Source organism: Lepisma saccharinum, chromosome 25 (assembly GCF_977018435.1).
Source record: "Lepisma saccharinum chromosome 25, izLepSacc3.1, whole genome shotgun sequence".
Classification (NCBI taxonomy): Eukaryota; Metazoa; Arthropoda; class Insecta; order Zygentoma; family Lepismatidae; genus Lepisma; species Lepisma saccharinum.
In genome coordinates, this window is record NC_139253.1 from 50,232,198 (window position 1) to 50,255,198 (window position 23,001).

General features: G+C 35.1%; 1 protein-coding gene across 4 annotated transcripts in view; it reads right to left on the bottom strand.

Annotated features, from left to right (window-relative positions):
• Nucleotides 1-1,922: 1,922 nt before the first annotated feature.
• The window catches only part of FucT6 (alpha-(1,6)-fucosyltransferase 8), a 122,614-nt gene continuing 101,535 nt past the window's right edge, over nt 1,923-23,001 (bottom strand). For all 4 annotated transcript variants that reach the window (XM_083111638.1, XM_083111637.1, XM_083111636.1 and 1 more), the window contains exons 8-10: nt 20,469-20,645; nt 18,007-18,157; nt 1,923-9,499 (exon numbers count right to left, since the gene is read on the bottom strand). In XM_083111638.1, the coding sequence (XP_082967764.1) occupies nt 9,167-9,499; nt 18,007-18,157; nt 20,469-20,645 (661 nt within the window). In that variant the 3' untranslated portion in view covers nt 1,923-9,166. The remainder of the gene's footprint in view (nt 9,500-18,006; nt 18,158-20,468; nt 20,646-23,001) is intronic.

The following is a 23,001-nucleotide window of genomic DNA, read 5'->3' on the forward strand; positions in this document are numbered from 1 at the left end:
CGATCGAAAAACAGCATATTCTTGGTTAATTAACATGGATGAATGGAATGTGTGATAACTAAAGTTTTTTCTAGTCTGATAGGGGGGAAAAAAGTTGATTTCGGCATCTGAAAAAAGAAAAAGAAAATTAGTGCGATCGCTCAACAACATTGGAAATGACCATCATTATTTATCCTCGTCGTTGCGATGTAAAGAGGAGAAGATTTTTCCATGTGAGTTTTCGTTATATTATTAGTTGGTTATATTATTGTCTCGTCCTTTAGATCTGTTAGGAGACACAAACTTCCAACTTCTTAGGATTTTATGTATTTATAATATAAGAATTTTAGTTTCTGCGATATTATACATATATTCTCTTATTCATTCTTCCCTTTTACATTAACTCTCTCTCTCTCATCTAGTTTCATATTCTAGCATTCTGTTTAATTGATTTATGGTATTCTTCGATGGAACAAATTGGTTTTAGCAATATTAGAAAATGTGATATATTTCTAGACGAGATTGCCTTAGTGACAACATATGCCTGTGAAACATGGGTCCTGAAAGATAGCTTAATACAAAAATTACTAATATTTGAAAGGAGAATATTAAGAAAAATATTTGGCCCCTCCATATTGAGCGATGGCTCTTGGAGAATAAAAATAAATGACGCGTTAGACCAGTTGATTAAGCATAAGAATATAATTTGATTAAAAAAAGACGAAAGATTAAGCTGGTTAGGGCATATCGAAAGATTGTCCAATGAGAGAACAATCAAAAAGATATATAAATGGAAGCCATTTGTCAAGAGGCCAGTAGGTAGACCTAAAGTTAGATGGGAAGATGATGTTAGAAACGTTATTAGAATAATGAAGATCTCAAATTGGAAGAAGGATGCCCAGGATAGAATTAAATGGAAGAAAATTGTTGAGCAGTCCAAATAAGAAGAAAATAATTGGTAATTTTACCGATAAACCGATATGCCTATATCAACTAATACCTAGGGGCATGCATATTTCGTTTTTGATGAAGAAACTAAATTTGAAAAAACACATTGTAGTGTTAATTTTTCATGTTTTTGAAAGGTGTGAGATGCATTTTGTGACCATGTTTTGTCACGAAATAATGCGAAATGAACTTCAAAAAGCGAAATTAACTCTTAAACACTAAATTTACCATTTATATACCGACGCGACACTTTCTGAAGTCTGAAGTATCCTGTGAGTTATGCCATTCTCGGAAAATTGATTAATTCTGCTGTTAATATTGGAGAAGCAAAAATGGACTCCTTTACACAGAAATAAACTTAATACTCTTATAACTACATAAATGTGCTATTAGAAGTGAAATGTTAATTCTGTGGAATAAGTGTAGTTTTTAAATCAAATTTAGGATTATATTCACAATTTTAAAACCAAAATGTATTTTTATATACCACTTTTCATCCAATTTTTCACCGCTATAACACCGATATTTCATTTTATTTACCGCTTTTGAACCCGAAATTGACTCAGTTGTTGTACCGAAATTTTGCTTTTTTATTTACCAAAAATATGTGCCTCTACTAATACCGATAGAGTACCGATTAATTGGCCCCATCCCTAGGAAATATTGATAGAACTGTCAATGTTTTTTGTTACAATGTATGGATTTTTACATCTACTTGAAGTGCTTCATTCAAACTGTTATGAGGACATGGCTGCAAAAGTACTACATAAAAGTGTCACTCATCTAGTAACAATATCACTTTTCATTTTTCTGGTACTTACATTTTTATACTGCTGGTAATTATCACACGACAAATCTAACACCTATATCACCATTGCCTACAATATTGATAAACTACACAGTAGTAATTGGGAGTATAGGGGATCTGGGAAAGGAAATAATTTTCTCCTTACTTCTTAAAGTAATATAAGGCATAAGAGTATTTTTTCTGCTTGAGAATCAGATTTATTTCAAAATTCTTTTTTTTTTTTAAACCACATTTTCTTATCATTCTTGATTATAAAACTTTTTCAGGAAGTATGAAATTCATTTAAAAAGCAGATTAATATTGAAATGCTAACGAATATACACAGGAATATTGACATGAGTTGCTGCAACTGATAAAATAATAAGAAAGGTATGCAGTTAAAAATTCAAACAGTTGCTCACTTTCAAATAATGCATGAAAACATTGTAAAATATTTTGTAGGTGGGCACTTTGTAGGTGTTGCTCCTTTTTTCGACAGGCAGCACGTGCAGTGAGCTTAGAACATTTTTAACATAAATTATATACATGTTCATGTTGTTTCTCCACTTGGAAAGAATTAATGCATGTACATCACATGAATAAACACATTATGAACACGAACATCAAAAATATGAAAATTACTAGCAATGCATCAACTAATTCATTGTGTTTATCACAAGACACTGTAACTGTAATGCAATACCCTCTCGATCACTGTCAAAACTGCAATTACAGTTTCTTTCTGCATGTAACATAAATTAAGGCACAGATTAAATTAATACATAAATGAAAAAAAAAGTACTCAGTAGGCCACAAAAGCTTAAAAAATACCTGAAATTTTTTTTCTGTTGTGGTAAAATGTTGTTCCATGTATATATTCAAAACTGGTACACATAATAAAGTTAACATGAAAATAATACTCTTTATTGTCACCTTTTGCCCACATATGCTACAGGAATAATTCAAACTGTACACATGCCATGTTAAGAAAAAAACTCAGTAAATCTGGTTACTAGTACAACTTGTCATGTTTCCTGTGCTTGCCGGTCATTTCTAGTAGAAACCACATGGTGTTGCCACTGTGGACAGAGTGAACTCCATGTTGGGGAAGGGCAGGATGAGGTATAGCAAGATGACACCACAGTAACCAGCACCACGCTTACAAAACAAGCTTCTTCAACAAGACACCAACAAAACACGTGGAGTTAGATTACAATGTGGTGCGTAAGTGCCTTTCATCTGGCTTCCATTCGTTCCTTGTTGACTAGCAGATGACTTTTCCATAGTTTCTCATTTGCACCAACTGTCCATCCATCGCCAGTGCGGGAAATGTGACAGGCTGTACCAAACATGGTATAACTGATACAAGCCACACTTTTTTCCCATGTAAATTGTTGTTAATGCTCATGTTCTTTCTGTAAGAAAGCTTTCCACTGAAGTGAAGAGCTACAAATGACAAGCATCAAGCGACATGCAACATGAGGGTTTCATGCAGAAATGATATACGACAAGCAACATGAGGCCCTTCCAGTTATTAAAAAAAAAAGGTATCACTAAACACGCATCACAAACAGACCAAATTGATACAATGCACAGTTTTGAGAAAACACCCCAGTCTAAGTAACACAAGCTACAGACATCACTTCAGTCAGAATGGCTGCATTTTTTTTCCTGTACGTTGCTCCTGCTAATGTTTTTGGCTTCTGTCTTGTCATATGTTACTTCTGTCTGAAAGCTCCCTTAGTGTATTAATATACAGTGAACCCCGTTTTTACATTTCCCCACATTTTAAGTATTTCCAGCTGGGTCCCCTAAAAAACGAAAAATCGAGGTTTCACTGTATGTTTTAAAATTACTGTCTACACTGCTTGCAGTTACATACTAAAATCAGTAGGGGTGTGTGGGATTCCGAAAAGTCGGGATCGGGAAAAAAAAATTCCCATCCTGATCCCAACTTCGGGAAATGACTTCCTGACTTATCGGGATCCTGAGCAGTCAGGAAATACTGAATGGTCATTTTAAAAAGTATTTAATTCTTGATGTTTTCTGCATTGTAAATGCCTGGAACTTATCGGAAATTGTTAGTGTTTGTACCAGGAATGCAAAAACAATCACTTAAGGTGAAAATGACCTGTACAATTCAAGATTTCCAGTCCCGAAAATTTCCTGACTTTGTCGGGACATTGCGAATTTTTCCCATCCCGAATGTCGAGATTTAAAAAATTTCCAGTCCCGATACAAAAAGTTGTGTCCCACAAACACCTAAAAATCAGTATGGTTAGTTATAAATCTGATTTTTAATAACAATCACTTTTGCGTAAACAACAATTATCTTTATACTAAAAGTTAGCATAATGAAGGAACTGTTACAATTAAGAGAGTGAGTAATAATTACTATCCCATTTCAGTGGAGAAGCAAAAATAAAATATTATACAAATTTTCCGTTTCACATGTTTAACCCATATAAATGTTAACCATCTATTCTTTCTATTCTGAAGATGTCAATCAAACTCTGGGTGAAATAAGAAGGCCCTATTTCAACAATGATGAGCCAAGGTGACACTTGGTTTACATTCAGTTGTGTAAATACGGAGAAACTAGTACTCACTTTTATCCGCGAAGCTTGCAAGTTCCAACGAGGATGGTGGCAGTGGCCACTGAAATTACTCGAAAAAGAAAAAACAGCTTCACGGATAAAAGTGAGTACTAGTTTCTCCGTATTTATATACTACCGCGTCTCTCTTTTCCCAATTATGAATTCAGTTGTGTGTTGTAAAGTTTTGTACCGATTAATTAACTTCTTTAGTTATCAAAAACACATTGAAATTCCTACAAAAATTACTCCCTATTCTCAGAAACAACATTGTATTATAGCAATTTTAGGGCATGTTTGAATGATTCCATGACATGGACAATTTCTCTTGATTATACAACAGTGACAAAACAACCCTATGAATAATAGTTTTTCTTGTATGTACGCATTGCTTGCATTGTAGAATTATTTTCCAGTAGTTTACGTTTTTTTTCCTGTAACATTGCCAACATCCATTATATAAAGAATTCTTTTTATTTAAAAAATTACTAACCATTGTTATAACTGTATCTTTAGTCAAAATGAAAATAAATGTCTGATGAAAGGAGTGTGTGTTCTCCTGAAACATCACAAAGAAAAACTGTTTTCTTATGCTTGTAATAACCATAAGCTACAGGAAAATAACCCTATGAAACCTGTTTTGATGACCTGAGAAGCAGCTGATGATTGTTTTTAAAAATGCATTCTACCCTTACTCCATTTGTAGGCCACATACATGATAAAACAAAGTATATTTTACACAAAGATTGAACTGATAATTCAGTACTATCATCTATTAATTACTTGTCTTTAAGATTGTCGATAATTTTTTGATTTGATATTTGCATAAATAATCTATAACTGAGTAAATAAATCTGGCATTTTGTTTTTTGTGACAATAGAGCTATTATTTGTGAACCTACTATTTGTAAAAAGTAAAGGTCTAAATATGTAATTTCTTTTTCTGAGATAAAATCCATTGCAATCACGATAACATACATTAGTTAAGAAGTGACAATCATCATGATTCTAAAATCTGTACAATAATAATATTGTATATTATTCATCTTCACAGAAACAACATTTTCGTGTCTAGCAACCAGGAAACAACATTGAAGCCAATATTTTAAAATCAATGCATGGCATTTTGAGCACGTGGTGAAGGACTGAAACCAATATATATAACTTTTCATTAGGCATAAAAAAAATTCTTAAGCTATTCTGTATACAATTATACTTTTTAACAATGAAACGGTTTCAAATTATATAAAGATTTACACTGTCCTATTTACACTTCTGGCCTGTTTTAATACATATTAATAAATAAAATACCATACAGTTTTCTTTTAGTTCTGATACATTTCATTTGCTTACGCTGCAACTAGCTTGTCACCTGATCCTGCAGCTTTCTTCGTACTCAGCTGATGATGACTGTTTGCGACAATCAAAATATTGTTCACAATCACATATACAACAGAACCAATATAAAACACTGCAAGTATTCATAAAACTTTGATTGTACTAAGCAGAGATTTAAATCAGCTGATTATTTCGGACGTTTTAAACTACTAAAAAAATATGACAGGGGTGAATGTGAATAACACTGTATAAGTACTTAAGGTTTATATTGAATTAATTTGGCACATAATGTATGTTACACATTATCGAAATATAATTAATTATGGCTAATTTAAACCTGCTTCCATTCTTATACTTGCTCATCTTGAAGAGAACTGTGAAAAATTACTCTCATTATCTCCTGCATACAAGAATATCAAGAGGGTAGACACACTAAATAGAAAATCTGATAACTCAGAGGTTATTATTAAAAGTCATCTTTTTGACATTTCAGAAAATCAAATAATTCAGCAAAATGTTTTGATATCAGCTAAACTAAAATAATAGGCACATGGGACACTTCCAGAATACGAGACTTCTATGTTAAAAGTTTTCATTGCTTTCATTACACACCTTAGTTTCGATCTAATGCTCCTACTACTGTATTACTTGTAACTACGCTTGAACTACCAGTTTCAACCAATATTATTTCTGATTCTCATCAATTCCGAAACCGATGCTTCAAAATTGTAAGATTTAAAAGTTATTCAAAATATTAATTGCTATTAATATGTAAGTATTCCAGTGCAATTATATGTATATGTATCAATTGATCAGTTTCAGTTTTAAAATATTAAAAAAAATATTTTGAAATATTAATATAGCAATAATTTAATCTCAAAATACATTTGTTTCACACAATACTGGTGTAAAATAAATGAAAATTTAAGATTTTGAAAATATGACAACAGTGTGCAAATTTAACATTTCTTCTTGTTCCCAGTCAAAGATTATTTTAGACTTCATTTTTTTCATTACAGGTACATGTTCTGTAGTGTAATATTATTTTGTCCATATAACTGAGGCCAGGATTTTTATGTAGCCAAAATATGTAGATCATTATGTAGAAAAATCAAATAAATATGTAAAAATAGGAAAGTACATGAGCGGCTCGGAACTAAAATTTGATAAACCACACACTGTTAAAAATTGAGTTAACATTGGATTCAGTTGTTGTACAATAGTGAATGGAAGTTCCTTCAGTAGCCGCTGATGGCCAGAAATACATTGGAACATCTGGATAACCCCACAAGCCACAATGTAATAGACAAACTTTCACTTGCATTCTTCTCGGTTTCATAATTTCGTGGGTCAAGTTTTAGTCCTGAGCCGCTCATATATTCTGCAGACTTAGATCACCCCCTTCATTTCCATGCTATTTTTCAAGGATCGAATGAATTGTCGGAAATGCCTTGAGGGCCTCACTTGAACTGCTGACCTGCAGGCAATATTCACAGAATCAGCAGGAATTATTTGAGAAATATGATATGGGAAGAAAAAATATGCATGGAGCCTTGATTTTTGTAGTCTGGTTTTCATGGCTAAAAAAGATTAAGTGAAAGTAAGGCAGCGGGATTGTCATAATCAGATAATTACCAAATTTATTAAGAGAAATCATATTTTTAGTGTTAGTCCCACAATGAAAACTGGAGAGATGGCAAAGACACTGGATTTTATATAAAAAATATGTACAGTGGAACCCCTATTTTACATTCCCTGTTTTTACACTTTTCCGCATTATATGCAATCTTCATGGTCCCAATATAGCAAAATGCTATAAAATTGTTGTCGATTTTACATTTGCCCGCAGTTTAAGTTCTTTTACCTTGGTCCCCTGAAAAACATAAAATCGAGGTTCCACTGTACTTAAGTGGAAAATATGTAATATACCTCAAAATATGTAAAAAATATGTAACATAAAATTCACATATATCATTCACAACATTGTAATTCATTGATATTTGTAATTTTGGCTTGGCTACACACAAAGAAAGAAAATGTGAAATTACACAAAAATCCGGTTCCTACATATACATACCACATTGAATTGTTTTCTGAATAGACTTGTAGCATGATACTGATCAAATCTGACTTCAAAATTAAAAGAAACCACAGGTGCTCAAATATTCAATTTTGCATATGTAGGAGCTCTATTCAAAACCAAATAGCAAATTTTACTGACATATTTTAAGAAACATTCGTTTTCATGGAAAATAAAGCAAACCTAGACTATTTTTAGAGAAATGTGGCTAAAAGCTGATAATACAGGAAATGTAAGGCTAGGGTGGGTGAAATCTAGATTCAAGTGATTGTGGTTAAGTAGACAATTTTAGATCTGTGAAAAACATTAAGCAATCTTAGTTTTCTTACAGAAATAATGCACTCTTGAGCACTGCTATATGATTCATATATGGCACAAGTCTGGAATACTGTAATACATCTATGAAAATACATGCAAAACAAAGAGAAAAAGTAAATTAGGCCAGCAACTTCCTTTCATTCGTTAGTAAGTATCCTGGTCTATTACAATAATACATTTCTTTCAAAGGCAATTTATGTAACAAAATGGCATTTAGAAATTAGTTCGCCACTACCTCTATCATCACTCATTTAATAGCCTCAAATACTACTTTTATCAACTAATGCATTTTATGCATTAACTATTTTAAGTTCTTCCTTATATTAACTTAGAACATATATGTTACCTGTAATATGTAAGCTATGTAAGTAGAATCTCATTCGATTGGGCATTATTGAATGCAGTAACATTAAATGCAATAATAAGACACACCTGATGCTGAACATTGATGCATTGCTAGTAAACACTCTTATGTTGCGGACTTAATGAGTCTCAAAATTCTGATCTCATTTCGATGAATTTTACACTAGGAAGGGAAATTCCTAATCTCTATTACTGCCAATTTCTAGGGAAATCTACTGCACACTTCGCATAAACATTTCCTGGTGCCAAATCTGTTTTATTAGGTAGCTACATATATTTGTGGCCTTGAAACTTATTTTGTAAGTTTTACATTCGTCTTTACAGTAGGAAGAATTAGCATCACATTGTATATATATTTCCATTTAAAGGGAAATATAAAATAAAGGAATGTAATTCGTTCATAATAATTAGGCAGGATAGAAAACTGTATCATTAAGTACACATGCACATATACATAACAGCAAAAATAACACTGTCAGTTTTGTAATCCAGCAAATTGTTTAAAAAAAGACATCAACCAATCATTCTTCAGTCAAGTTGCAATATTTATTCGCAACAACATTAAAAGAATGAAACCCGACACACATCCTAACACATTCAAACACACACACAATATGCACACACCACTGTACGTCTATTATTTTTAAATAAAAACATATGTACAACTTAAAAATTTGGCATCGCAAGTGTATGTACCTCAAAAGAGCACCAGTCTTCATTAAAGCTGCACTTTTCTTCTAACAATCCTTTCTACCAGTTTCACGTTTCTCTCGGTCGTTGTTGCACTTCTTGGTACACAGGGAAGTCTACAGCCTCCACTTTGTCCACTGCTTTAAATGACGGGTACAACCCTTCCCTTCCAGTTCTACGGTTTCGTCCTTTGGAAAAGCCATCCCAATGATTCCCCGCTATCCCCACAAAGTCGCCCTTTTCTAAATTGATTTCGTCTGCCTGCTTCGCACGATGGGGGAAGATAACAATTTGGTTGTGAGGATTCTGGCCACCATAGTAATAGATGTCATCAAGGGATCGAAATCTATCAGCCGCATCGGGATAGAGCTGTTGCATAATTTCATATGCTATCCTACAAACCTATAACAGAAAGATAAATAGGAGTTTATTTCAGTACCATTTCATACTTCTCATGGGTGGACACAATACTGGTTACTGTACATCTAACCATTATGTTACATCAAATTCAAATTTCACAGAAGCAGTGTTGCCACGTGGTTACCACAATTAGTTACTTCCACACCACTTTTCTGCAAAACTCATTTCCGCACATCATATCACGGCTGTGTAGATGCTTGTTTGAAAGATATGCATAGAGATTACATTTGAATTATATCAACGTGACTTTTTAACTGCACCATCTTTAGCTTGTACAATTGCAAAACTGTACAAATTTTCATGTAGGCATTTCTGGCTCTTTTCTTTTCTTGCATTTCACTTTTTGCCCAGCCTTTTATGATCTTGAGAATGAACTGATAAATAGATTACTTACAAAACAACTAAATATCCATGCATTGTGAAGGTTTAAACTCCTAGATTCCTGGCTTAGCAGCATACGGTGGAACACCAATTTTATGTTCCCTGGTTAAACATTTTCTCACATACATTTAATATTCATGGTCCCAATAGAGCAAAATGGTACAAAATTTTCTCAGATTTTGAATTTTCCCACATTTTAAGTTTTTTCAACTAGGTCCCCTGAAAAACGTAAAATTGAGGTTCCATTGTATTAGACCACATAACCCACTATTAAGGCTAAGCTGGTACCATTTTGAACCTATATCAATGATGATACTCATATCAATTACTACCAATACAGATTCTTACAGAAAAGGTTTCTCACAATATTTATGAATATTAATATACAGGGCAAGTCTATAACTTCTTAACAGGTTAATAGTTACTGGATAATAAATTACATAAATCAATTGTAATTTACTAAAATGCATATGCAAAGTCATCGTATTTTGAATGTTAGTGGTACCCTACTAGGAGAGTAAAGGAGGTTAAGTGACAACTTGTTTGAAAGTTTTCATAATCTCACACAACTTTGGTAGGAAACATATTTTGATTGGTTGAATGGTTTTCAAACAGCTACCCAAAAACAGTTTCATGGCATCACTGAATCTCCAAGCATGTATCCGGTTAATATTTTCAAAATGGAGAGCAAATAATAAAAATATTACATGTCATCACATGAAAATCATGAGTCAAAGGTGGCATTTTGAAAATTTGTGGTGACCACTCCTGGAAGGGTCTCCACAGGACTTCATGAAAGTTTTAAATGGGAAAGGGGTGACCTTTTTCTTATTCAATAAGTCTCCCAATTCCTAGAAAATTTATCTGGTTTGGATATGGACCACCATATTCGAACGGGCAACCGAAAATTACCTTTCTTGAAGAGATCAGATTACAAAGTTACAGACTCATCTTGTACAAGAATTCCATTATATTTTCCCGAGTATTATTTTAATGTTCAAAGAATTACATATGAAATTATCAGAATATTATAATAACTGTCATTTAATTATGAAATCCACTTTTGTCACACAGTGTTGGTGCATTTAAATTAAGATACAGTTTGCATAATTTGGCTCCACAAAAGCATCAGGTTTCCAGATTCTGGAAAAGTATTGGTACATTGGAATCAGCACAGCTACTTTGAACTGTTACTAGGCACCCAATGTAAGCTTGGCTCCGTGTCTTTGGATTTTTGCTGTCTTTGGATTTTTGCTGATCTTACTTTGAAGCAAATCAGTGTGGAAGAAAACTTGCTTACAAGTATTTCTATTGCTCATCAAACAGAAAATACTAATTTGTTCAGTGTCTGAAGGATCAAAGCAATTCAAGTGCCGTAAACTTTGCACACAAGTCTCATTATATGATTGTAGATATGTAACTTGGAAAGCTGAATGGTGACTTATTATGCAGGTAATATGTAATACACGAGAACTGGAAGCATAGCCAGGGAGAAGAGGTAAACGAGTTAGTCATCCCTATACCTGCAAATTATCATGAAAGTGCATGACACAGCAATAACAGTTAACTCAGTTTGAGTGGGGGAAGGGGTTAGTTTGGTACGTCTGTCCACTGTTGATGTATAATTCACGTACGAAGAGGACAGGCACACCACACCTAGATCTCCCTTACTACAGCAGTTGACAACAAGGAACTGCATACAATACCATGGATGAACAGGCAATAGCAGTGCAACTAGTGGCATATTGCAAAACTAAAAACAACAGAAAGTCACCAAGCAATACTAGTTTCTAAGAGAATAGTGGCAGTGGCAATCAAAATTAATCGAACTTCTTAAAACCAGTGAGTACTTCATTTCAGTATAATAATTAAACATATTAGAAAGATGTAACTGTTTCCGTTCCTTGTTTCATGCCTATGAAATCTCAGGAAGAAAACACAATGAGCATTTAGATTTATTTGCTTCCCAAAGTTCCTGCTTCTCAACGAGAAGTTTACCATTGTAAAGAACATCATCTGCTGTACTCTTGAAAATAAACAGTAAGCTGCTAAAGAAACTTTAGAATGTCTACAAGAATTTGGTTTAATCCATTGCAAGTGATCTCTATCATGTTATTGCCGGTCCCTGTGGCCGAGTGGTTAGCACATCACGCTGAGACACCAAGGGTCCCGGGTTCGAATCCCACTCGGGCTTGGTTGTTTGTGAACGTCCATTCATCAATTTCATCATTTCATCACTCATCACCATTTTCGCAAATTAGCCAAGAGGCACAAAATGTGAAGTAAAATAAACTAAATCAATCAATCTATCATGTTATTGAGACAATTTCCCGTATTAAAGCAAATCCTGGAGGTCCACTATGCCCCCACTAAAAAATGCTGACCCATCTTCAGAAACTTATTTTCATGCACCAAATTAAAAGTTTGTGATTATGGAATGTGTGGTGCAGATAATTATGGAGTGTCGAACACAATGGAAGTCTCCCCGATGTGTGTGAACTACTTGATGTAAGTCCGTTATTGTAGGAATTGTGAGTCATCCCTGCATATTATAGACAACTATATTTTAATAAAACATTTAAATACTGACCAAAGCAGAATTTATAGTATAAAAAATATATACACTAAAAAGGTAACGTTTCCACCCTCTAACAGGATCTTCTTCAGACAAATATTCACAGTAGATTGATGAAAGATACAAAACATCATCTTATATATACACACTCCCAGACAGGGTCCAAATACAAAACAACAGGAAGGCACCAGTCCTTATCTCAGAATATTTCCTGTAAGGAATTCCTGAGAGTGGAATCTCCTGACAGGTACTTGACACCACCTGACAGGTGATTGACAGGTACCTGATGAGAGCCTGTGCCTTATCAATTCCTCCACTAATGGACCTACACAGATTCCTTATCTCCTGGACTCCTTCCCTCCTCTCTTCTTTCTTCCTTATTCTTTCCTCTCATCCTTTTCACTCTTTCTAGCACTCCTTTCCATTCTTTGTTAATTCTCAGCCCCATTCCAGTTCATTATTTCTTCTTCTCCTTTTTTCTCTATATCCTTGGCCTCTATCCACTTTCTCACTATTCCTCTCTTCTCCCTCCCTATCCTCCTAGCCTTCTCCCATTCTATGTCGTGTCCCGTTTCTTTTGTGTGCTTGAATATAGCATTTTCTCCCTCTTTAATCTTACGTCATTCTCATGTTGCTGTAACCTGTCTTTCAGCCTCTTTTTTGTTTCCCCTATGTACACACTCTCACATTCCTTGCACTGAACCTCATATATTATCCCTTCCTCTTCATCCTCTCTGCTTTCTTCCTATTTCTTGTTCGCTATCCTTAAAATGCCGCGGCCTCCCTTTCTGTATGTTTTTATGCCCGCTTTTCTAAGCACTTTGCTTATCATCTCCGTGGCTTTCCCCATACTCCTTATACCAAACCACCTCTCTTTTTTCTTCTCTTCCCCCTCTCCTGTTTCTTTATCTTCTTTCTTCTTATGTTTACGTCAAGTCTGTCTTCCTTTTTGTACCCATTCTGTTCTAGCTGCTCCCATAGGCTCTCTATTTCTTCTTCTTTCGTGCACATTTTCTTGATTCTGTCTTCCATATTCTTTATAAAATTTATTTTTGTCCCCTCACTCGCATCACTTCTTCTGTGACAGAAGACTCCTGCTGCACACTTTTCCTGATGCCAAGTGATCTCAATCTTCTTTCCTCTCCCCCGTCCATAATTATATCTAGGAAACTTATCTTCTCTTCTTCTTCTATTTCAAGCTCCAGTAATATCCCTCACGCTTCATCTTCTATTTCTTTCACAAAAATGTCCAGCTGCCACCTTGTTCCCATTCATCTGCCGAAACAATTGTCCACATATCTGCAGAACAGAATTATCTTGTCCCCTCTTTTTTCGATCACCTTTTCCCACTTGCTCATTACCAATTCTGCTAACACTGGGCTTAAACTTGAGCCTATATTTAGGCCTTCCCACATTTTCATAATTTTATCCCCCACTTTGCAGTAGCCATTATCCCAAACAGTTTGCAGAGCTTTCATTACGCGTTCACAGTCCGAATCTCCTATTATTTCTTGTCCCATCTTCTTCCTAACAATTTCCACTATGTATCCCCTCTTGATGCTCGGGAACATGCTTTTTACATCTAAGCTAAACATTGTCGTCTTGTCCCCACTCACTTCCAGTCCTTTTATAAGTTCCACCACCTGCTCACTGTTCCTCACTGCTCTGCTTTCTTGTTCTTCCACTAACACTCCAATTATCTTCTTTAACTTCTTCTCCAAGGGTTCCAAAACACTGTTCCTGCAATCCATTATTGGTCTCAATTTTGTCTCCTCTTTGTGTATCTTGGGAAAGCCTTTCAAACTGGGTACTCTTCCTGCCTCCTTTATGCACTTTCTAAATCCTCTCCTCCCACGGTCCTTTATAATCTTCTCTCTAATATTTTGTTCCTCTTCTGATCCACAAATCTCCTCTTTTACATCTTCATACTTCCACTCGTACCATTCATTTTCCATAACTACAATGGCTCCTCCCTTATCTGTCTGCTCCACAACAATATCATGTCTTGCCTTGATTTTCTTTATGCCTTCTCTTTCTTTCTGACATAAATTATTTAATATTCTCTGCTTTTCCATTTCTTTCTTCAATATAGCTGCCGTCTTCCTTCTAATCTTGTCCCTTTCTGCCTCTTCTTTCATCTGGAGCACTGTTTCCTCGATGTCATATATAACTTCTTCATAGACCACATTTCTTTCCTTTACTTTGAAACCTCGGCCTAGTTTCAAAAAGGCTTCATCTTCTTACGATATTTCCACCTTCCCAATTACAACCACTCTTCTTCTTCTTCTGTCCTTCTCCTCTTCCCAGTCTCTTCTTTCCTCACTCCGTCCTAGTCTCTTTCCTTTCTTCTTCATCTTCTCTCTAAACTTTTCTTGCCAACTTCTCATTTCTTGGAATGTATATTCCCTAGTAAATATGGAGAGTGCATCTTCTATGGTTTCCTCTCTCATTGTCAGGTCCTCCTTCAATCTTTGTATCTCCTTTCTTCTCGCTCTTATTTCATTCCATATCAGTTCTTTTTCCATTTTCTGCACTAGTCTATTCCATCTCCTGGTGTGGCAAATTACTCCCTTCTTACTTATCTTCAATTTTAGAATTATAGTGTAAATCTTTGTCTGAAGAAGACCCTGTTAGAGTGTATTTTTTACACAATAAATTTTGTCTTGATCAGCATTTTGAGTGTTTTATAAAAACATGGAAACAAGGCTTGACAGTGTTACCACTAACTTAAGGCTTTAAATTGCTTTACAACTTTTATTTGCATCTCACTTGATTTTATTGATGGTACTACATTTAACCCCTTTACCGCGGCAGCCTTGAAGAGAAGTTCGACAAAAAAAAGATCGTCTACATATAAACGCCACCGCAAAATAAATTCATCATAAATAATAACTATATTTAGACTCTCCGCAAAATGAAGTTAATCAAAACAATCTATATATAGACTCTGCCGCAATTTACCATTATATATTAATTTTTGGATTCATAAATTATTTTTATTTTTATATTTTTAAAATGCACATATTTTTAATTTGTACTTTTAATTATTTTCATAGGATAAAATGTGTAATAGTTTTTTTTTGTTTATTGAAATTTTTGTTTATTTCTTCAATAACAAACAAAATACACGTAATTACAAAATTAATATTAGTGAATTTTTTATATTTTGATTACAATAATGCCACAAAAATTTTGTTGCTACCTAACTTACAATAAGAAAAACTAATAATTGCAATTGTGATCTACATTCAATATATGTCACTTTCAATAGTCCTTTTTTCTCAGGCTCATATTTACTTTGGTAAGTTCTCCACTGTATGATACTCTTTAAAACATGGTATGATGCACAATGGCAACTCGCATACGTCACAGCAATAGATACTTCTTCTAACTTTGTTTTGTAGTGTGCAATACACGCATCTTCTTTGAAGCTTCTTCTTGGGACTAGGTGCATCAACTGTAAGAATTTCGACTGGGAAATGTCTTCCTGTAAGCCTTGTGGGACATGTTCCTAAGTTGAGGGGGCCTGTTGGTTTTCTAATCCAGTACACATCTTTTCCATAAGCACTGATGAGCTTCTCAACGAGATCCATTTTGAAATCAAGAAATTTCTTTCCACCTCTATTGCGTCTGTAAATGATGTGGCTGTTGAGAAGAGTTATCTCAAGCAATCTGAAAAATATCTTCTTGGAGTATTTCTTAACTTCTTTTCTTGTAGGCGAGCAAGCAGATGTAATTTGGTCCATTAGATCTATTCCTCCCGTGTGACACCTTTTATACTGTACACATACTGTGGGTTTGCTAATGGGTTTTCCTGCAACCTGGACTTCTTCTTTCGTGTCATCATAAATTGTGCTCAGCATATGTACATATTTCTTGTCTCTCCACTTCATATGCATGAGCTTACTCTTGAACCTAACAATAGTTTCACCTTTTTTCAACACTTTGTCATTTACTTCCTTGCAAAGGTTCTTCCACGTGAAACGCACTGTTCCTATAGCATCTGTTTTGTTAGTGACAAGAATTTCATAAAGCTCAGGAGAGGCATAGAAATTGTCTATTCCAAGAGTGTATCCTTTATTCAATAATGGTTCAATAAGACTCAAAACTATCTTCGTTGGCTTGGTGAATCCTTTGCTAATTTCTTCAGATATTCCTGGAATATTACAGGGATAAGTCATTTTTTTACCCGTGTAAACTAGAAGATTAAAAACATAGCCAGTTTCTGCTTCTGCTAATATGTAACATTCGATGCCAAACCTGGCTCTCTTGAGAGGGATGTATCTTTTCCACCTGAGTCTTCCTTTCCACAAGAGCAATGATTCATCAATACTTATATTTTTAGATGGAATGTAATGGGATTTGAACTTTCCGAGAAGAAAGTCTAGCACATCTCGAAATTTTATGGTTGGCACATCTTGTTCTACTTTATCAGACAAGTGCAAATATTTCATAAGTAAGCTGAACCTGTCCCTACTAATGCACTTGGAGAAGAAAGGAGTGGATATCAGAGGATTGGTAGAGTGGTAAGATTCGATTGTCGGCTTTCCGACAATCCCTTGCAGAATAATGATAGCTAGGAAGACGTACATCTCACCAACACTTGTGTCCTTCCATAAAAGGTCTCTGCTTTTCCGTCTCATTGTACCTGATCTTCTTTTGTCATCTCCTACTTCACTAGCATATTTATTTGTTTCGCTCACAATATATTCCATCAGAACTTTATCAAAAAAAGACTGAAATATATCCAATGGACTTTGTGGATTCGAAAGCACTAACTTCACACCACTGTCACCTGTGAATGGGAAAGGGTCTCTGCTTACCATTGAAGATTCAGTCCATGTATCAGATGCAGTTTCATCTTCCAACTCACTGCCGCTAGTTTCACCATCTTCTTCTTCAATTCCTGTCCTATCGTTTTGAGCATCTTCATCACTTGAAACAATATCTTCACTGCAAGTACCTTCACTTTCAACATCAGAGATTTCATCCAGAAAATCATCATCTAAGTCATGCTCCAGTAGATGCTGAATATCAGTACGTCTGAGGTTTCTCCCCGCCATTGCAAAAATTCTGTGTGCAATACACAAAATTAATATGTACCATTGCACAATGCACACCACTAGCTAACGAAACTTCCTCTTGGGAAGCAGCTCTCGAACTAAAAGAAAAGCCACCTAACACAAAGCAGTATACGATAATCAATAGAGTCCATATAGTAACAATGGTAAACACACAATGCAAAGTAGTTTTTTTTCGGGACCAACAATGCATAAAAATGGACTGTTTGCTTGCAAACTTCTTGCACAGACCTGTAAAAGCATTAAAAAGAGGGGCCGATAAATATGACTTGCCGCAATACAACAGCCGTTAATTTTCAAACACCGTCTATATATAGTCGCGCCGCAAAATAGTCCCGTTTTTCGAGAGTCTATATATAGTTCCGCCGCGGTTAAGGGGTTAAGTCACCTGTCTTGGACAAATTAAAATTGTGTTCTAAAATCTGTGAATAAGAAAAATTAAAACAACTTACCTGGGAGGAGAACGTGCACACTAAGTAGTCTGACAATGACAGAAAATTAATGTCTATAATGATTCCTCTTAGTGACCCTTCAGAATATCTTCTTCCAATCCCTGCGGTCAGGGCTATCTGGGTATCACCCAAAATTTCATAATTTGGATATCTGTAAATCACAAATTATACAAATATTATCCATTTCAGTTAAGACATAAAGAAATACTGAAAACAGGTAGTAAAATTCTCGTGATATACAATTTTTAATATAAATATATTCTGGCATCTTGAAAACTGAATACTAACATAGTAACATGTTGATCTATCCGCTAAGACCTCCCTGGGGTGAGCCATAAGTAAGTGAAAGGACAACTGGCATAAAGTTCTGTTGATGTTGTGCTTGTACTGTTTTAATCAATGCTGAATTTTGAATTAACTACAATTCCAGCTTAAGCATGACTTCAGTTTAACCTTTTGAGTCCCAAGGCCATTTTCACATGTAAGCCTCTCGGTCCCGAGCCGATTTTGAGCAAAATGCAGAGTTTCAATTAAAAGAGTGTAGATCGGAGACTAATTGCCCTAGAGAGATGAGTGATATACCGTTGTACGTGGAATGAACCAGAGATTCAGACGATATACAATTTATGCACATTCGGCGTACATATGGAGGGGGAAAGGGGGAAATCCCCTGAAAATACTTTTTTTTTAAAAAATGGGGTTTCGCAGGCGGGAGTGAAAAGCATTGCTTTAGAACAACAAAGCCGGTGTTCCTTTCGACCCCCCGAAAAAAAGGATATGAAAAGTTCAAAATGCACATAGAAATTATCGCTGGCATGTAATAAACAGAAAAATATTTGCATGATTGTCGTATGACCAATGTAACTTGAGTTGTACCCCCAAAAGGAATGGTGGGTACGCCATTGATTCAAGCTTCAAAATGCAGCGGTATACCTTGAAATGACTTTAGCTCAGAGACTATTTGCCCTGGAGATATGAACTATATACCGTTGTACGCAGAATGAATCACAGATTCAGACAAGATATAATTTATGCACATTCGGTGTATATATGGAGGGGGAAAGGGGGGAAATCCCCTGAAAATACTTTTTTTTAAAAAAATGGGGTTTCGCCCCCCCCACCTGTCCCCCGAAAAAAGGATATGAAAAGTTCAAAATGCACATAGAAATTATCGCTGGCATGTAATAAACAGAAAAATATTTGCATCATTGTCGTATGACCAATGTAACTTGAGTTGTACCCCAAAAAGGAATGGTGGGCACGCCACTGATTCAAGCTTCAAAATGCAGCGGTACCTTGAAATTACTATAGCTCAAACTAAATGCCCTAGAGATATGAAAGATATACCGTTGTACGCAGAATGAATCACAGATTCAGACGATATATAATTTATGCACATTCAGCGTACGTATGGAGGGGGAAAGGGGGGAAATTCCCTCAAAAATACTTTTCTTTAAAAAAATGTCAAAAATTTGTGCAAATTTGGCGTATATATGGAGGGGGAAGGGAGAAAACCCCCAAAAATTATTTTAAAAAATTGTTGAAATGTTTGAAACTTATCTTTTCCCTTGAAAAGAGACTCAACAGAGAAGTCCCTTTTCCCGCCTTTTCACCTCCATTTTCATGAAGAAAAAAAAGGTGCAAGAAACATTTCTGTTAAATACATGTGTTAGGAACAATATATATAAAAAAAAAAATCGAAATTCTAGCCAAAAATAGAAAAGTTATAACGTATAAACTACGACCTGACACAGGGTATCTCGATCGAGATACTTGTGACCGTGAGGCTTACATTTGGGTATCTCGATCGAGATACTTGGGACTCAAAAGGTTAATACCATACAAAGAACATTTTCTATTTTTATTAATTTTTATTCAACAATGTACATCGTTCTTTCAAATAATTATTATTTATTCTTCCTTTTGACATAAATCCTGCTCAAGCCCTGAAGATGCAAAAGTGAATTTGTTTGAGTTTTTACAAGTAAGGTAAAGTTCCCCGTGCATATAGCATTGTGCCATGAAGGTGCATTTAGGGAATGTGGGGATAGGGCCCCACATGTTCTAGATCTCAGCCATTTTGGAGGTGATGTGATCAGCACCATGCTCCAGCTGCCATTACCCCCCCACGGTTGGCCCCAGGTACTCATTGATTTGAGGCTGGGTGAGTGCCAGAGCCACTGTATGTGGGGACAAGGATGGAAAAATTCCAACCTGAGATCACCCACTCTGGGAATCGAACCCGTGTCTCCTGCATGGCAGTCAAATGCCCTACCTACTAGACCACCGTGGTAGTTTTACAAGTTATTCCTTTAATTAAAATGCCATTTATTGGCGAAGGTTCTTTGTAGATACAAAGAAAAACAAAATAACACCAACAGAATAAAAAACTACAACCAAAAGGCAATGTTAGTTATCAGAGGGGAATAAGAGAAATATAATTCACAGTCTAAAATACATACTTGTCCCTGGCCTCTTTGATAACTTTTGGATCATCTGAAGCAAGATAAATCCTTCTCTTCTCCACAGGTTGTTTCAACTCCAGCTGGACATAATATTCCTCCACATACTTCATGTATTCATCTAAAGGATGGAATGCAGCTTCAGATCCCACTTTGTCCGTGCGTCGGATGTGAACCCTGCAATGGAATTTCTAAGGTAATCATGTCCAAAGCAAACCAACGTTACTATTTTTAAGTTTCATTTCATGGCATTCATTGCACACATGTGAAATGTAAACGATTCCATTATACTTACAATATTACTACCAATGAAGGAAAGTAAAGTATAGCATCTAAGAAATGTTAAATAAAAATGTATCCTAATGTGTACAAGTAATGGCATAGAACCACAAAATTAATTTCAAATTTCAATATTTTAATTTGAAAATTCATAGATTCCTTTATCTTCCGATCCAAATATGACAATCTCCATGACAGAGTGGGTAGAACAGCATGTCACAATGTCAGTGCTCCGGGATTTGCATCCCAGCCGGACAGGGTGTTCTTTGTAAATGTCCCTTCATCAATTTAATCACATCACCACTCATCGTTATGATTAGCCAAAAGTGGCAGGAAAGCAACCTTAAATAAACTAATTTAATCAATCAATCAAATCCAACTATGTTTCTGTGGAAGTCTGTCAGGTATAAAGTAATTAGCATTTCATTTGTGAATATATTATAGATTACGTAAAGCATATTTTTGGCACACACAGTATTTTACCTCAAATTTTCACCTTATAATATGGTTCTGTATTGGCTGGCATTCACTGAATGGTGCACATCTTGAAAACACAATTACTGGTTTCCATGGAGGAGTAATCAGTGTAATGCATGAAAAGCAAGAGGTCCCAGGTTCAAACCTTGGGTAAAGCATGGCTGTATCATTATGTCTGTCCCACCACCCATTTCATCAGGTCATTATTACCCAAGAGGTAGAAAAAAAATTAAAGAAAGATATAAAATTACAATATTTCTTTACTGTCTACCTTCTATTTTGAAACTTGCTTTCCTTCTGTTTTCAATGGAGTTATTTCAGTGAATCTTGTCCAGTCATCCAAACCCACATGACATAGTGAAAATTTATGGTACAAACAATATACATGCCAAAATGTGGTAAAATATTGAATGGCCTTATCTTTAATATTCAATTTATCTTTATGGATCCATGGTGCCCTCAATTTTGTATTAAGTGAATGCACAAGACAATCCCCTGTGATATACAGTGGCGTAAATAACACTTGCGCACCTCCTGTGGTACACAGGTGGGGGTTGCACAAGCTTTGTGGGTGCAGTATGAATAATAAATTAATAAAGAACGATAGTTCACGAAAGTTTTCCTTTCGGCGTTAAATAAAATACATTTTCAACCAAGCATATTGTATTTTTATACCTCTGCAACTAAAAACAGAAAATGTTAATCATAAGGAAATTAAAAAGTGAATAACCAGATTAGAAGAAAACCTTCACTAGCTGAATAGTTCAATTCATAGATTACATTCATCATTCATAGATGACGACAAGAAAATGTGCTGGCAACGTTTTCACCCATCCCCGCCCCTACATACTGCTAACGTTTCATCAAGGTTTGGTGAAACTGTGCTGCTGTTAAGTTTCCTATGTAGTTGTTGTAGTGGAATCCGCTACAAATTTCTGTGAGAAATATGAAGAAGATCTTGCACTACAGCTACACAAATTGTTTCATTTCAGAATGTAGTGTGAATTGAAATCAAAAGAAGAAACATGTTGAACACCAGCGAAGATGCAGAATTCCTCTTCATAAAAAACAAAATTCTGGCTAGCAACATTCCTGACGTGTGCACGGCTTAAATACTGAGTTTGACCCTACGTGTGACGTTTTCATCAGCTGAGAAGTAGTTTTCCAAATCAAACTTGATCAAACATTACTTGAGAAGCACAATGACAAGAGTGAGATTGAGTGGACTGATGCTGAGAACTGGCAATGGACATTAAACAATATCGTAATTTTTGTAGTAACAGTGCATTTTCATATAATTATAATACATCATTTTTTACAGTTTGTCTGTTGTCTTAACTTTTCGAACAAGTTTTCCCATTGAATCAAATTACATGTATGTATGTTCATATTTGTATGTACTACCTAATAATATAAATACAGGAGTGATTTTCCAGGTATTTGCACTAAAGCCAAGCGTGTTTTCTGTGGGAAATTTGAAACTCTGCATGTTTCTAAATGAAATTTTATATTTTCAGAACTAAAAACATTAGAAGTACAAATGATACCTCATTTTTTGTTCAGTATACTTTGGGCTATAATCCTGATGGGGGAAAAAAATTCCGTAATCAGTTAGAAGAAGAAGTAGTAAAAAAGGGAAAGTAACTATATTCTTACACGAAATTTGAAATTCATCGAACCCCCACAAAGGTTACGCCAGGACGTGAATCTCCAAAAGGTACCTGCATAATGCCTGGTATATTTGCCATTAATGTGGAAAAATTTAGGCACTTATTCC